Source organism: Thalia democratica, chromosome 8, assembly GCF_965202585.1.
Source record: "Thalia democratica chromosome 8, ktThaDemo2.hap1.1, whole genome shotgun sequence".
Taxonomy (NCBI): Eukaryota; Metazoa; Chordata; class Thaliacea; order Salpida; family Salpidae; genus Thalia; species Thalia democratica.
In genome coordinates, this window is record NC_139172.1 from 14040344 (window position 1) to 14056043 (window position 15700).

Consider the following 15700-nt stretch of genomic DNA (forward strand, 5'->3'; position numbering starts at 1 on the left):
ATATTTACACTTATAAAGTAAACAATTTTTTATTTATTTAATTTCTCAAGAAAGAAAATAACTCGAACGGTAGTTAAATTTAAAAAAATTAAAAAACTAAAGTTTAATAGAATAAAAAATTATTAGGAGAAGACTAAAAAAGGTTAGCGTTTAATCAGCATCAGTCTAAACTCCGATGGGAAATTACTACGGTTGAAAAAATATAATTTTTGTATGAAAACTTTTTGGTTGATACCTATTGTACGCGTTTCTAATATTGTTTTAGTTTAAAAAAAAGAAGTAAAGCGTTAAGTTATCCTGGTAAATAAGTACTTTAGTTAGTGTTAAATATTCATCCCTTTTGACCCTGATATGCTAAATTTGTTACTGAAAAGACAAATTAATTTAAAAATTTGTTCACTGTTTAGAATTCTCAAACTAATTTAAAACAAATTCAATGGTAAGACAAGTATTTCAACTTACCATAGAAAATTTCTAAAGATTATTTTTTTTGCAAAATCAAAACTTTTAAACTATTAAAGCGATATATGTTGTCTGGTAGCTAGTTAATGAATTAAAATATAAGACCAAGTTGTAAGCTGCCTCACTTTTATATGACCAATGAAATTAGAGTGGAACTATTTTTTTTAAGCAGGGTTGCCAAAAAAACTTGGAATTTGACAATTAAGACAAAAACACCTGGAATTTAAAAAAAATAAAAACTGAAATCTTAAACAAAAATCACTAAAAAATCTGAAATTTAAAACAATTTTCACATGTTAAGTAGTAAACTTTTATTTGACACAAAAAATCTATCTTATTGTATAGATTATTATTTTTTCAATCATCCAATTTTTTTATTAAAAAACATATTTAAAGTAGCTTTACAGTATGTTTTAAATGTTGTTATACTCAGGGTTGCCACTCTTTGAGCCAAAAAATCTTCCCTGAGTGACCAAAAATTTCCCTGAGTAACCTTAAATTTCCCTGAGTTTCCCTGAGTATTTTTCAAATCTTAAAAAATATTTTTTCTCTTCTAACACAAATTATTAATACCTCATTCTCATTTTTCTTCTTTAATAATAAAAGGAAGGTTGTATGTGTATGCTTCTGCATTAAATTTATGAAAAAAACTGTTTTCAAAAACTCAATCTTAAAAGGTTTAAACCAATTAAAAATTAAAAACTAAATTTTTGCACAACTTTGTGTAAACTTGTTAGTTAACTTTCTACATAAAAGAATAAAGTTTAATTTGTTTGACATTTTAATTGACAAAATTTAATTATACTATAATAATAATTTCACATGAAGAACTCACTTAAATGCATACATAATAACTTCATTATGACTTGTATGTCTTTCCTAGCAACTGTTCTGAATGCAGTAAATAAAACTTAAAAGCTTAACATTATTGTAAAAAAACCTGCAAAAAGAAAGTTTAAAGAAATAGCTCAAGAAATATCTCATATCAAAGTACAACTTAATACCTAACAACTGATACAAAATAATCTAAAATTAAATTTTTTTTATGTTTTTTAGATGTTCATACACAATCTATTTTAAATAACTGAAAACATAATTTTGATTTTAAAACAATTTCACATTACCTAATAAAAAAATCTTAATACTGTTTTTTTAAGTATGCAATTTCTAAATCTATAGTTTTAATTTTATTTTCAAGTTTATTTGCGTTGTCCTTAGCAGCTATTCCTCTTGCTAATAATTCTTTCATTGCTTCTAAATCAGACTGTTTGTTGGCATCTGCAGTATATTTATCATAGTCTTCATTCAAACATTTGAGTTGCTTTGTAAGTTTACTTTTTTGTTCTCCTAACTTGCTCAAAGCATCAATTTTATTTGGAACATTTTTAGCAAAGCGCTGTTGCTCAAGATATGCCAAATATTGGGCCCTAGAAGATTTTACAAATTTTAACAATTCAGAACTTAGTTCAACTGTGCTTGGAGCAAACGACTGTTTGCATATAGATGATCTTTGATCATTCTTTGGGACCTTATTGTCATCTCTCCCATATTAGTTGATATTACTTCCTTATTTAAGCTAAAGCCCTGTTCAACACTTGCCTGGCCATTGTGAAGCACAAAAACAGCCTCAAGGACTCTTGTTAAATTTTTATACTTGCTTGGGATATTATTATAAAATTGGGATATTATATTAAAACATTCACACTAAAAAATTAATTACCATTACCGCTACTACTTTTGAAATTATTATTTATAAACAAAAATTTAACCTCTATTTTTTTAACAAAAGTAATACAACACTAATCTGTATTCATTTTAATTTTTTTTACTGAAAACAAGTAGTTGTAAACAAATAACAAATAACTTTATTATTTAAAAAATAAGAACTAATAGTACAACATAGTTTTTTTAAAACTACATAAGTAACTAAAAATAAAAAGTTTATTAGAACTTTTCAATGAATAGTTAACAACAACTTTCATTTCTCTAAACTGTTTGATTTTACTTAAGTAAATATAAATTTAAAACTTAAAAAAACTACAATGTTAATACTAAGAATATTGAAGAACTAGCCGCAAGGCTAAAAAATTCTAAATAACCACTTAAATAATAAAAATTACTACTTTTGAACAAAGTATTGAAACTGGATTAACTAAACCTCATTCTAGATCTAGAAAAAAATTTCCCTGAGATTTTCAAAAACTTCCCTGAAATTTAGAGAGAAAATCAAAACTTCGCTGAGTTTCCCTGAGTTAAAAGAAAAATGCCAAAATTCCCTGAGTTTCCCTGAGATTTTCTACAGTTTGAAAATTCCCTGAGATTCCCTGAGTTCCCTGAGTGTGTGGCAACCCTGTATACTACTTAGCACATAGTTTTTAACCTTAAATTTAGCTTTAAACTAAAAATGGACCCAAGAATGTGTACTTTTAAATATGTTGAAGAAATTCAGAAAACCTAAAAGAAATTTCTTTAGAAAATATGGCGACCCTGTTTTAAGTTGTAATGTAGACTGATATACCAGGTGCTATATAGTATTTAATTTTATTTAGATTTAACTAAGCTACAAGATGCTTTTTACAAAATTAAAAAAGTTAAAAATATTTTTTGAGATATAGCCAATCAAAGTCCGAGGCAACAATAGGTTCCTTATGGGACGCGCAAACTAAAACGGCTAATAAATATAAATCACTAAAAATCTATCTCCTACTATGTTATTTGAGATAACTACCTCAAATTTTCTGTAAATTTTCCTTGCAATGTTCAAAAAATACTGTCAGAATTTTTTCTTAAAGTTAAAAAATAAAATTTTTTTACCAAAAAAACAAACTTTTTTTTCTTATAAAATAGCAGTTTTCCAATTTATATAAAATATCTCAAAAATTATTTTGAATTTTGAAATCTGTAAAAAGCATCTTGTGGCTTAGTAAAAACTAAATAAAATAAATCAAATTGTAAAAAAAAAGTTAACTTTTTTTATGTCTTTAAGCATATATACATTGTGTTAAAAAATATACTTATGGTTTTGAAAAAAAAAAAAAGTTTTTTACTTAAATATATGATGACTACTTGGTCAGGAAGTTTGTTATTATTTCTGCAAAATAGTCTTAACTATTTAGTAAAATTTATTTTATATAACCTGGACACCAGATGATTAATTGATCTGTATGAATAATCTGATGATTGTATCTGTAACTAAACTAAGTTAAATAGATTTTTAATCTAATAGAAAATGAGTAGCTTCCTCATTTATCTGGCCCTTACTTTTCTGGTTCCCATCGGTTTTGTCAATAAGTAGACTTATTTAGTTCAGCTAAAATCAATGTTTTTGTGTACTTAAAACTTTAAAATTAAGAATAAAAGTTATTAATTTGTAAGTAAGAAAAATAATATTTCTAACATTTTCGTCAATAGTTTCTATTTGAAAAATTATTATTAACAATTAAGATGTTGCTTAAATTGTTGAAATGAGTGAAACATTGTATTGGTAGTCAAGTTTAAAAATTTGAAGTTAAGTTCAATATTTTACTTTAAATTCACAATTAATTAAATTTTTATAACTTAACAAGCAGTTTATAGTTCTGTCATAATTCTAATTTTTTTTAGCATAATTCATAGCTTTTGTGCTCAGTAAGTAAAAAAGTTTTTTATTGTTCACTTGCAAGCTTTTCTGAATTTTTAAAGTAAGTTACATACTTTTGGTTCAGTAAACTTATCTGGTATAAAAAATTGAGAAGACAGTAAAAAAAAGGTACTCTAGAATTGAAAACAAGCTAAAAGTTTGCAAAATGACAAAAAGAATGTGCCTAAATCTATTATAACGAGCCAGTTTAGTATAGGCAAGTCAACTTAGAACAACGTTATGAGAAGCAAGGGGAAATTTTAAAAAGGTTAATGCCAAAAAGGAGGAGCTGGAACAACAAAATGGAACACATGGAAGAGCAAGGAATCGTTGCACTGATTTATGGAGACAACAAAAGAGAGGGTGTTGAAGACAAAAGTGATCCCAAACATTAAGTATCCATTCTCTCACGCTTAAGCCACATTAAAGAATGGATAATTATTTAGTTTACTATAGTTGTCAACAAGAAGCCACACCAGAAAGTGTGTCACAACTAGTGATGTACCGGACCCGGATCCGGACTTTTTTTTCAAATCAGAATCCGGCCAGAACCGGATCCGGACTTTTTTTTCAAATTAGAATCCGGCCGGAACCGGATCCGGACTTTTTTTTTCAAATTAGAATCCGGCCGGAACCGGATCCGGACTTTTTTTTCAAATTAGAATCCGGCCGGATCCGGATATCAGACAAAAATGGCAATATCCAGCCGGACCCGGACCCGGATAGTGAGTCCGGTACATCACTAGAATAAACTAGCCTGAGTCAGAACGAGTTTTTTTAAAACTGAAAAAAAAGAACTTTAATTTAATAATAAATAGAACAGCTAGCCACAAGGTTTACAAATTTAGGTGTTATTTACAATTAAAAATCTGAAATCAAGTTCTTGACAAAATACACTAGAAAATTACAATATATTGAAAACTGGATCAGCTCAAACTCATTCAAAATCTAAAAGAAAACTAGCCTGAGTTTTTATAAAAAAACTAAACTAGCCTGAGGCAGTCCAAGATTTTCTAAAATTCCCAAAAATTTTCAAACTAGCAGGGTTGCCACTGTTTAAGTCAATAAATCTAGCTAAAGTGAGTATAAACAAGCCTGACTCAGAATAAGTTTTTAAAAACTGAAAAAAATTGCTTTAATCTAATAGTCAGTAGAACAGCTAGCAAAGGTTGACAATTTGTTAGTAAATTTGTGGACTGATTGTGGTACACTTTACTTGTTAGTACTACCCATCATAATTAAATCCTACCTTATTTAATTAATATCTAACAAATACTAAATTCTGACTGAGACTACTTTCTATAATCAGACACGACAGTTTTGAGTGATGAATATTTTATATAAAGCACAACAAGAAATACTAGCATATACAAAATTATTTATTACTTTGGTAACACTTTAAAAACTGGAAGTTATTTAAATCTATATCAAAAGACTTAAAAATAAACTAAAAATTAAATAAAACTTTTAGTAAACAAGAAAAAGTAAGATTTTTAATAAACTTTTAAACTATAAATCTGGCTTAAATATTTAAACAATTGAACACCTGTTGAAATATTAACTTTTAAAACAAAACACTACTTACAATAAGCATTCACAAAAACGTTCTAGATATTTTGTTGCTTCAAGCTACACACCAAACTAACTAACTGCTTATATATAAACGTCATGTTCTGATGTTTTGTTGCATCGGTATTTAGTTTGAAACATTTCGTCATATGACTCTCATTGGCTCGTACATTCAACCGTATTAACTCTAAATATTCTCTCAGCTCAACTTAAAACAATAAATAATGCAAGTATACATTCCAAAGTTTTCAATTTTACAACATAAATAAAGAGTTGCATTTCATGAAATGTTTGTTTAATAGTTTAAATGTAAACAAATGTAAATTAGTCAGGTGTACAAAATGAGCGAATCACGGTAGGTGTTTAATTTTAACTGACGAAAATGACTCTTATTAATTTACACAGGGTTTGTTTTTGAAAAAATACTTTTTAGTATGCTCTTTTTTACTAACTAGATCCGGGTCCGGCCGGATCTCTGTTAGGATCCGGCCGGACCCGGATCCGGACTTTTTTTTCAAATTAGAATCCGGCCGGAACCGGACCCGGACTTTTTTTTCAAATTAGAATCCGGCCGGAACCGGATCCGGACTTTTTTTTCAAATTAGAATCCGGCCGGATCCGGATATCAGACAAAAATGGCAATATCCGGCCGGACCCGGATAGTGAGTCCGGTACATCACTAGTCACAACTCATCAATTCTGTAAGTTTTCTGCTAACAATCAAGAAAATTCTGTCAAACAAACCTCCATTCTATCTGTTTTCAGAAAGTGTTCTGATATTTGTTAAACTGTTTCTGGCATAATTTATTTTTGTTAAATTATTTTTAAAATCAATTTAAGTATTGGTTTTTATTCTTTGTCTGTTTTAATAGTTTGTTATGCTAAAAATAATTTAGGAAAATTTAATACTTGTTTTGTGTATGCATTGCTTAGTATAAAAGAAGTAGTTTATTAGGAAAAATACAATATTTGTAGTTTTCCCGCACGAATTACAAATAAAGCTCGCCCAACATGGGAGGATAAGTGAGGAAGAATTGCATAACAAATAAAAAGTAACTTGAACATTGTAGTCCCCCATCATATCCACAGCTTATTTTATTATTTTTTGAAATTTTATTCTATAAACAAGTTGTACAAACGGCTTCAAGTTTTGAAGTTTTGTATAATTTTACTCATTATCATTATATACATGTAACATTTTTATAACAAAAATTTTATAAAACATTACAATAAGTTTTTTTACATTTTTAAAAACATCAAGTTTATCAGTTAACTTTTCTTTATTAGTTTTTTCTTAATTAACTTTTGTTTGTGCTTTGTTTTTATTTATATTTATCCCACACAGGGTTGCCAAAAAACCTGGATTTGGACAATTTTGGCTAAAAATCCTGGAATTTTAAATGTTAAGTAGTAAAATTTTTATTTGACACAAAAAACATCTACCATATAAATAAGAAAAATTGTCATCATCAAAAAATAATTGAACTAAAAAAACACATTTAAAGTTGCTTTACAGTATCTTTTCAATGTTGTTATACTACTTACAGGGTATATTTTACTTTACCTGGAAAAACCTTGAAAAACCTGGAATTAGACAATTTAGGCAAAAATAACTGGAAAAACCTTGATCAAAAAATCTGGAAAAATCCTGGAATTTTTAATAGTTTTAATATTTGCAGAAGTAAAATTTCGATTTGACACAAAAATTCTATCATATAAATAAGATTTTTTTTGTCATTATCAAAAAAATTTTTATTAAAAAACACATTTAAAGTAACTTTACAGTATCTTTTCAATGTTTTTATACTATTTAACACATTTTCTTATATATAAATTTACTTAAAACTAAAAATAGACCCAAAGATGTATACTTTTAAAAACCTGGAAAAATTTTTAAAAAACGAGTGGCAACCCTGTACTTAGCACAGTTTTTTAATTTTACCTTAATTTTAAACTAAAAATACCCAAAAACTTGTACTTATAAAAATCTGGAAGAAATCTCACAAAAACATTTGGAATTCTTAAAAAATTACATATTCTTTTAAAAAATAAATTTTACACAGATTTAGTTGGTAGTATAATGAAAAAATCTAAATATGATAGATTATTAAAGAAGCCACCTACAGAACCTGTTGAAGTGTCTGTAAGAATCAGACAATTAGATGATGAAAGTCAACCAAAGTGTGTAAAAGTTGTTGATGGAAACGTTTTGCGTTTAGTTGGACCTCCTAATGATCGGAGGTCTGGAGATTTTAAATTTTCTGACATATACAGTGAAGCAGTAAATCAACAAATACTATTTGAAAATGTTGCAAGTCCAATGGTTGAAGATCTGATTGATGGTAAAAATGGATTGTTGTTTACGTATGGTGTAACTAATTCTGGAAAAACATACACTATGGCTGGGACTGTTGAGGAACCAGGTTTTTTACCCCGTTGTCTTGATATGATTTTTAATTCATTAGGAAAAGCTCAAGCTCCAAAGTATACTTTTGTACGTGACAATGTTAATGGATTTGAAGTCAACAACAAGACTTCAAAACCTTATTTCTCAAAAGATTTATTGGATACTATTGCAAAAACTCCTAAAGCAAGGAGAAATGCATCCAGGTATGATCTGGAGTACAGGCAGTCTCAAAATGTAAAAAAAGATTATAAATATGCTGTGTTTATGTCTTATATAGAAATTTATAATGATTTTGTTTACGATTTATTAGGAGATACCCCGCCTAACCAGTATGGTCATTACAAAAATCCACCAGCATTAAGATTAAGAGAAGATAGGGACAGATGTGTCTATGTATCAGAAAGCTCTGAAGTAGAAATTAAAACAACTGAGGATGCTTTTGTTTTGCTACAACATGGGCAAGAACGAAAAAAAGTTGCTAGCAACCAGATAAATACAGAGTCAAGTCGATCGCATAGTATTTTAACAATTAGACTTGTTCAAGCACCTCTTGACCCTATGGGAGAAGAAATCCTCACTGAGAAGTCTCTTATTAATGTTAGTCAGCTATCACTTGTAGACCTGGCTGGCAGTGAAAGGTCGTCCAGAACAGGCACATACAGGGGAAAAAGATTGCAAGAGTCTGGAAATATAAATTGCTCTTTGATGACTCTAAGGCGCTGTTTAGAGCAATTAAGGTATAACCAACAAAACCAAGTTAATGAACATGTTAAGTACAGAAACTCAAAGCTCACTCATCTCTTCAAAAGATTTTTTGAAGGATATGGTAAGGTTAAAATGGTTGTTTGTATAAACCCATGCGTGGATGAATTTGAAGAGAATTTACATGTTATGCAATTTTCAGAAGTAGCTTCACTAGTTGAAGTTAAAAAAGCTGACAAGTACAGTGTTGACAAAGAAACTATTAAAAAGAAACTTCAAGCTATTCAGGAAATGAAACACAAAAGTGAATCTGAAAGAAAACGTAAAAATATGTCAAATCGATCCTTGAAAAAAAGAACAGCTTTAAAGATTTATCCAAGTTTGTCCATAGATACTTGTAGCTCAAAAGCATCAATGAGTTCTGATGTTTCTCCTTTACCATCAAATCCAAGCAATGCTTTATTTGTTGACCAAAATTTTAATAATTTCACAGTTTTTGAGGACTTTCCTTCTACAGAATTGTTAAGTTGTGATGATGATAAAACAGTAGTAAACCTTATATCATATCTTAAATGTAAAGTAAAGTCGTACAAAAAGAATTTTCTAAAAGCTGATAAAATGGGTAAGCTTTTTCAAAATAACTTAAATATGCTTGTTAAAAATGAACGTTGGTTGGATTCTGAGTTAAAAGATAAAGTTGTTGACCTTACAAAAGCAAACAAAAATGTTGAAAAGTTTGAACGTCAAATTCGCAAGCTAGAATCAAAAAATCAAGTTTTGACAAAAACAACTAAAGTTTTTGAAAGTGAAAACAAAACTCTTCAAGATCAAGTGAGTGAGGCTCATTTGAAAATTAAGTCTTCTGAAACAGATATTAGAAGAATTGAAACAAAAATAAATGGTGCTGTAGCCAACACACGTGCAAAGATAGAAAAAAAATGCAAAAAACAAGTACATGATGCTAGAATGTCTGCTCAAGAACAAATATGGGCTAAAAATGAACAATTACGTCAACTAATGAGCATTGTGCCACCTAGGAGCAATTGTAGAGGGGATTCAGGGGAAAAGAATTTCCAACCAGAAATTAATCAATCAGAATCCCAAATTTCAACGCACAGATCAGTACATAAACCATCTTGCACATTTGTACCTCAGCCTACTCCTCGAACACCAATACCAACTCCTAGGTCAGTTCGTCCGATTGCCTCTTACTCTGCTAAGTCTGGTAAAAGTACTTCAAGATCTTACAAGTCTAATCTTAGTAAGAATCGCGTTTTTGATGATGGGCAAATTCCAAATACAAGCTCAAAAATTTCAATGAAATCACGTAGATCACAATCAGCAGAACCATCAAGTAGAGCTGTAGAAATTCCAAAGCTTGATTTTGAAAAATCTTATGAAAACTCCTACACAAGAAAAAGCAGATCTTCAAAAAAGACTGGTAAAATTAATTTACGAAACGATTGTCCTCCAGTTGCAAATCACAAAAACTCTGCAAACAAAGCTGGAAGCTGGCTCAATCACATGCCTGATACAACTGTTCCTATTGACACAATTTTCCAGCCTTCCATTGCTAAGCAGAAAAGAGTAAGCAATCCTGCACCAAAAGACATTGCACGATCAGATAAGTATGTTCTCACGCATCAACATGAAACAAATGCTGGTGAAATTGAAACGCAGCTATTCAAAGGTCAAGTGGTTCAAACTAGAACTGGCGGTCACCAAGTACAGTTTGTTGATGTTGAAACTCTCGGCCAAGAAGATCCAAAGAATTTATCGTACGGGGAAGAAGCAGGAGATGGGAACCGTAGACAAAAACGGCCGTCGTCTGCCATTGACAGCGAACAGTCAAGCTGGACTGATGTTGAGACTAGATGCGCGTACGGAATTAGCAGCATGACTGCACGTGTGTTGGACCAACAGAATTCGCCTAAAACTAAAAGATCTAAAAACTGAATGTACTTTATACTCTTATTTATGTTTTTTATTTACTCAGATTTAAAAATTCTAGTTTTTTTAGAATTGAACAACCAGTTTTACATATTTATTTTACTCTGTAACTTCATTTAACAAAACCCTTTAACTTGTGTGATTTAAATTTTGCTGCTAGCTTAAACAGATATGATCAATCCATTTTTTAGCTTAGCAATGCACAATCGAATTTTAGTGTCTTCAAATACCAGTCATCTGCTGCTTTTTTTTAATCTAAAACGTACTTAGCTTTTTTAGTTTTTTTTTCTTATACAACGCTTCGTTACACTTGTTTAATTTCTTACACTGTTTTCAAATTAACTTTTAAAGTTAAACAAATTTATTGATTTATTTTTTTGTAAAATTGTTATAGACTTGAACAAAAAATTTTTTAATATTAATTTTTACAGGGTACAGTATACTGTAATCGATTTTTAGAATAACCTCACCTTACGTTTTAAAACTATCGAGTTAATAAATTTTATATTCAAGATTAAAGTTATTTTGATACTTTGTAACAGATTACTAACATGTTTTATTAATAGAATACAGTTGAATAAGTTTGTGTAAACTTTCAGTAGTTTTAAAGTTATGAAAAATTTAAAACAATAACAAAACTTATTACTTATTTTCAGCCTATAAATTTATCACAAGATTAAAATGAATTTAATTAACTTTTAAGTTTGTTATTACGCTTACGTAGATCCGCTAAAATAGAAAGTAGTTCAGAAAGAATCAGTGGCGACGCGTATTATTTTCCGTAGGGGGTAAGGAAACTTAATTGTCAAAAAGATTCCCCTAGCTTGATTTTTTTGGAGCTAAGTACTACAATTACATAAGTTTACAAAAGTGTTTATATAACTAAAATAGACTACTCTATAGAATAAAAATATTTTTTAGATAGTCACCCAATCTTAACAGTTACAACTACTTTCTTTGAATTTTGTGATTATCAGTTGAGCCTTTAGTTGTACGTAGTTGTAAAACACTATGAGGAAGTTTCATAATGTTAGTGTCACTAACGCGGTTCTAGAAAATTAGTTTTATTAAACTTCAGCTTAGTATTATAGCAAAATTTCAAAGGCTCAATCTTATTATGCCCACATGCTTAAAGCAATTTTGCATTGATTTTTTCTTCAAAAATGCGCTGAGCTTTACAATTAATGCGCAGGTGTTTTGAGAAAAATTGTCGTAATATAAGTTAAAGTTTTATAAGAAGGTTACTTAAAAAATAAAACTAAAGCGTTTTAAATATGTTTATAATATTACTTGCAGATAAGTAAAACTATTTTATTTTAATATTGCTTTGAGTTTTTCTTAAAAACAATCGACATTTATTTTCAAATATCATAAGCGAACATTACTTATCCTACTTGCACATTTAAAATTGATCATACAGTTTATATATAAGATATCTGTTGTAAAAAAAAATGTTTGGTTAACACTATGTTTTAAAGTATAATTACAAACCTCAGTCACTACAAACTAGTCTAAATATACAATAAAATTTAACTTTTTAAATCCGAGAAATTTAAGTAGTAGTTAAACTTAATTACTAAAAGATTAATAGTAGAGGTTTACCAACTTCATAATTGATAAGGACGTAATCAGGTCCCAGAATGTCTTATAGGTTAATGGTCGTGCAGGGTTAGGATTAGTTTCAGTTAGATTTAAAGGAAAGACTTTAAAAGTAGAGCTAGCTTGCATATATTTAACAATAAGTAGCATCCATTTTATTACTTCTTTCCTGTCTTAATGAGTGTCAACCTTGTATCGTTGAATTTTAGACATTTCAAAAGTGCTCAAGAAATATATTTTTTTACTTGTCATCATATAACAACTTTACAGTAATAAATTTCAGAACACTTATTTCTTTTTTTGAAGCACTACATCTTCAAAATTAAAAGAATGGTATATTTGCATCAAAGTCTTTAGTTGTCATATCATTTTTTCTTCTTTAGTTTTCGTTAAAATACATTACATATTTTTTTGATTTTCAAACTTTTATTTTTTAATATGTCTTGCTTTCGTTTGTGAGAAAGAATACTCTTTAAAACAGTTCAATTCTAATTATTTAAAAATATTTTATCAATTGTCACAAAGTATTTTTTATCGGTAGAAGGCTTTTTTTTAGATCACTATTTTCTTCTTTTAAAACCTTTCATTTGAATTTTTTTACTTCATAAAAACAAGCTTATGATTTTTGAACACCTTTTTGTTTGTTTAGTATTCAGATTTTAGGGATTTATGCAAGACGACTTATAGATCTTTGTACGTAATTTTTAAAGTTTATTTCAACAAAATGTTTTACATTAGTGAGGTCAAGTTATAACCAAACTGTATAAAAAGTTTAGAAACGAAGTATTTTTATAGCTATTGTAGTAAGTGAAAAAAAATGTTTCACTTATAACAAATGCTGGGTTTAAATTATTAGTTAGATAACTTATATTTTTAACCAAATTTAAAAGCCATATAATTAAATCCACTTACTCAAAAATAGTTTATATTTTGTATAATCTTTTCATAACTTTATGTCTAATTAATTTCACCCATAGTTTAAAAGTTAAATTTTAGGCAAGATAGGTGAAAAAAATGAGTATCAAAAAAAATATTGTTCAGTTTTATAGTAAGGAAGTTTAATTAAAAAAAGTGTAAAAAAATAAAATATTATAGATAGAATGACTTAGTTGCAATATAATAAATAAAGGTTCCAACAAGTTTTTGTCATGCAAGTGGATAATTTTTATGGTATTAAAACAAAACTGAGAAAAGTAAAGTTTATAAATCGTACTAATGGTTGCGTTTTAATGGGTGTTCGTGTTTTTAAATAGTATAGTAGGCTATAAAAGTCTGAGTAAAAAAAATCCTTTAGATAAAAGGATACTTGTCAATATATTTTATTCAATATTAAATAAATTGTTTTCATATATACTTAAAATCAAAATAAATATAAACATTTTAATAGTTTGAGCTTCTTGATGTACACATTATTTTATGCACAAGGCAGTGTTTACGAACCACGATAATAAACTTTACAAAACATAAAAGAAAAAAGTTTATATTATTACTTATCAAAACAAAATGACTAATCTTTAAATCAAAAATGACTTTCTAATACTTTCATGTTCCGCTAAGCAGGTTTCATTTTAGTTAGTTTTACTCGATCTTTATTTTGTAAAGCTTCCCAATTATGTTTTTCGCATATAAATCTCATTGAAGTTTGAATTGTGAACTTAAGCACTTAGTTTTGTACGTATTTTTATTCTTTTACCATGTGCTATTTAAATATACTCTAAAAGTTTTTTCCTGATGATCAAGAACATTGTAAACTTGTATTTTTATGTTGACTGTAGTTTTCATGGTTGCCACAGGTTAAGCTGAGAAAAATTTCCTGACTTTTCCTAACTTTTTCTTTACTTTTTACAAAATTTTTCCTGACCTTTCAAATCGAACTCTTAATTCAAACTCTAATACCATATAAATAAATCTAATACTTAAAACTATATAAAGCTTTCAATCTAATTTTAATACTGTTTAAAACAACTTTTTTTTTTGTTGAATTCAATCATAAAACTTCCATTACAATACTTGAACCGTCTTTGTATGATTGATGTAATTACAATAAACAGCTCTATCAGCAAAATACTTGTATTATTACTTTATAATACAGGTTGTCTGAAAAAAAACACAATTTTTTTGCATCTCCTAGCATAAATGTATCTAAATAAACAAAACAACATATAATGAACTTTCACAAGTAAAACCTTAAAACAATAACGATCTTTTACAATTAAAACCTTAAAAAAATAAAGAACTTAATCAAACACTGTTTTTTTAATATATAAACTAAAATTTATTTTCTCCGTTTTTTTATTAGCACTTCGACCTCTTCATCTAATGAATTGGTTTTCTTCATCTGGTCTGCATTCCGCTTCATTTTCTTGGTAGTTAAAATCATTTGCCTCATTTTTTTAAATTGCTCGTTCTTGTATGCTTGTTCAATATGTTAATAGAAAAATTTTGCAGTTTTATAAAGGATATTTTACTAATTTATACAAGTTGAAGGCATTGGAAATTAAATAGTTTTGTAAATTTTACAATTTGCAATTTTTTTCTGACTTAAAGGATTTTTAATTAATTTTTACCGTTTGAAGGCTTTGGAAAACAAGGAACTTTGTAAATTTAAACTGACAAAATCTGACTTTATTTTAAGCTTTGTCAGATTTCCTGACGTTTCATGACTTTTTTTCAAAACCCCCTATTTTATCCTGACTTTTTCTGATTTCTTGATTTTTCCTGACCATGTGGCAACCCTGAGTTTTGTAAATTACACTTTAAATAATAAATTTACAGGTCAAGAAGTTTCTTCTTTAACTTCAAGATTTTATTTTGTTTCCATCTAGCATTTTATGGTTTTGATTGTAAGCTATAAACTCTATGTTCGACATTCATAAGTAGCTAGTTTGTATGATGTTTCTGTATAATTTTTTTTCTTATTTGTTAGTATTTATGATTTTTTTATTAAGTTAAAAAGTGAAATAGTATTTTACTTCTGTAATTTAGAGCATGTTAAATAATGGAACAGGTTTTAAAAAAAGCTGCTGTATTACTAAAATTTTTCAGTAAATAATCTAATGATCTGTATCTTTAGTACAAAGTTAAAGACGACTTTACTAAGTATAATTAGGGGTTATAGTCGTTATAAGTAAGACATGTACATTTTTTGGATAAAGACCGTTTTTTAATAAAATCTAACTTCTCTAGCAAAGCTATAATCTTTAAACTAAGTTGAAGACAGCCAAAATTAGTTTTCAATTGATAAAACTAATTAAAAAACAAAACTAAGTCTTTGTTAGAAAAAAAAAACTGAACTACTGTTTTTTTTTTCTCAAAAAAAAATCTTTGTTAATAATAACTTAAAATAGAGTATCGTTTGTAATTTTTAAAACTATCCTCAAATATGCTTAAAA

The 15700-nt window shown here is 28.0% G+C and overlaps 1 protein-coding gene across 1 annotated transcript; it reads left to right on the top strand.

Moving 5' to 3' along the window:
• The first annotated feature begins 7717 nt into the window (after positions 1–7717).
• Positions 7718–11034, top strand: LOC145841959 (kinesin-like protein KIF23). Its single transcript, XM_082949272.1, has one exon. It carries the CDS (start codon positions 7731–7733, stop codon positions 10713–10715), a length of 2985 nt encoding a protein of 994 aa, XP_082805398.1. The 5' UTR covers positions 7718–7730; the 3' UTR covers positions 10716–11034.
• Positions 11035–15700: the final 4666 nt, after the last annotated feature.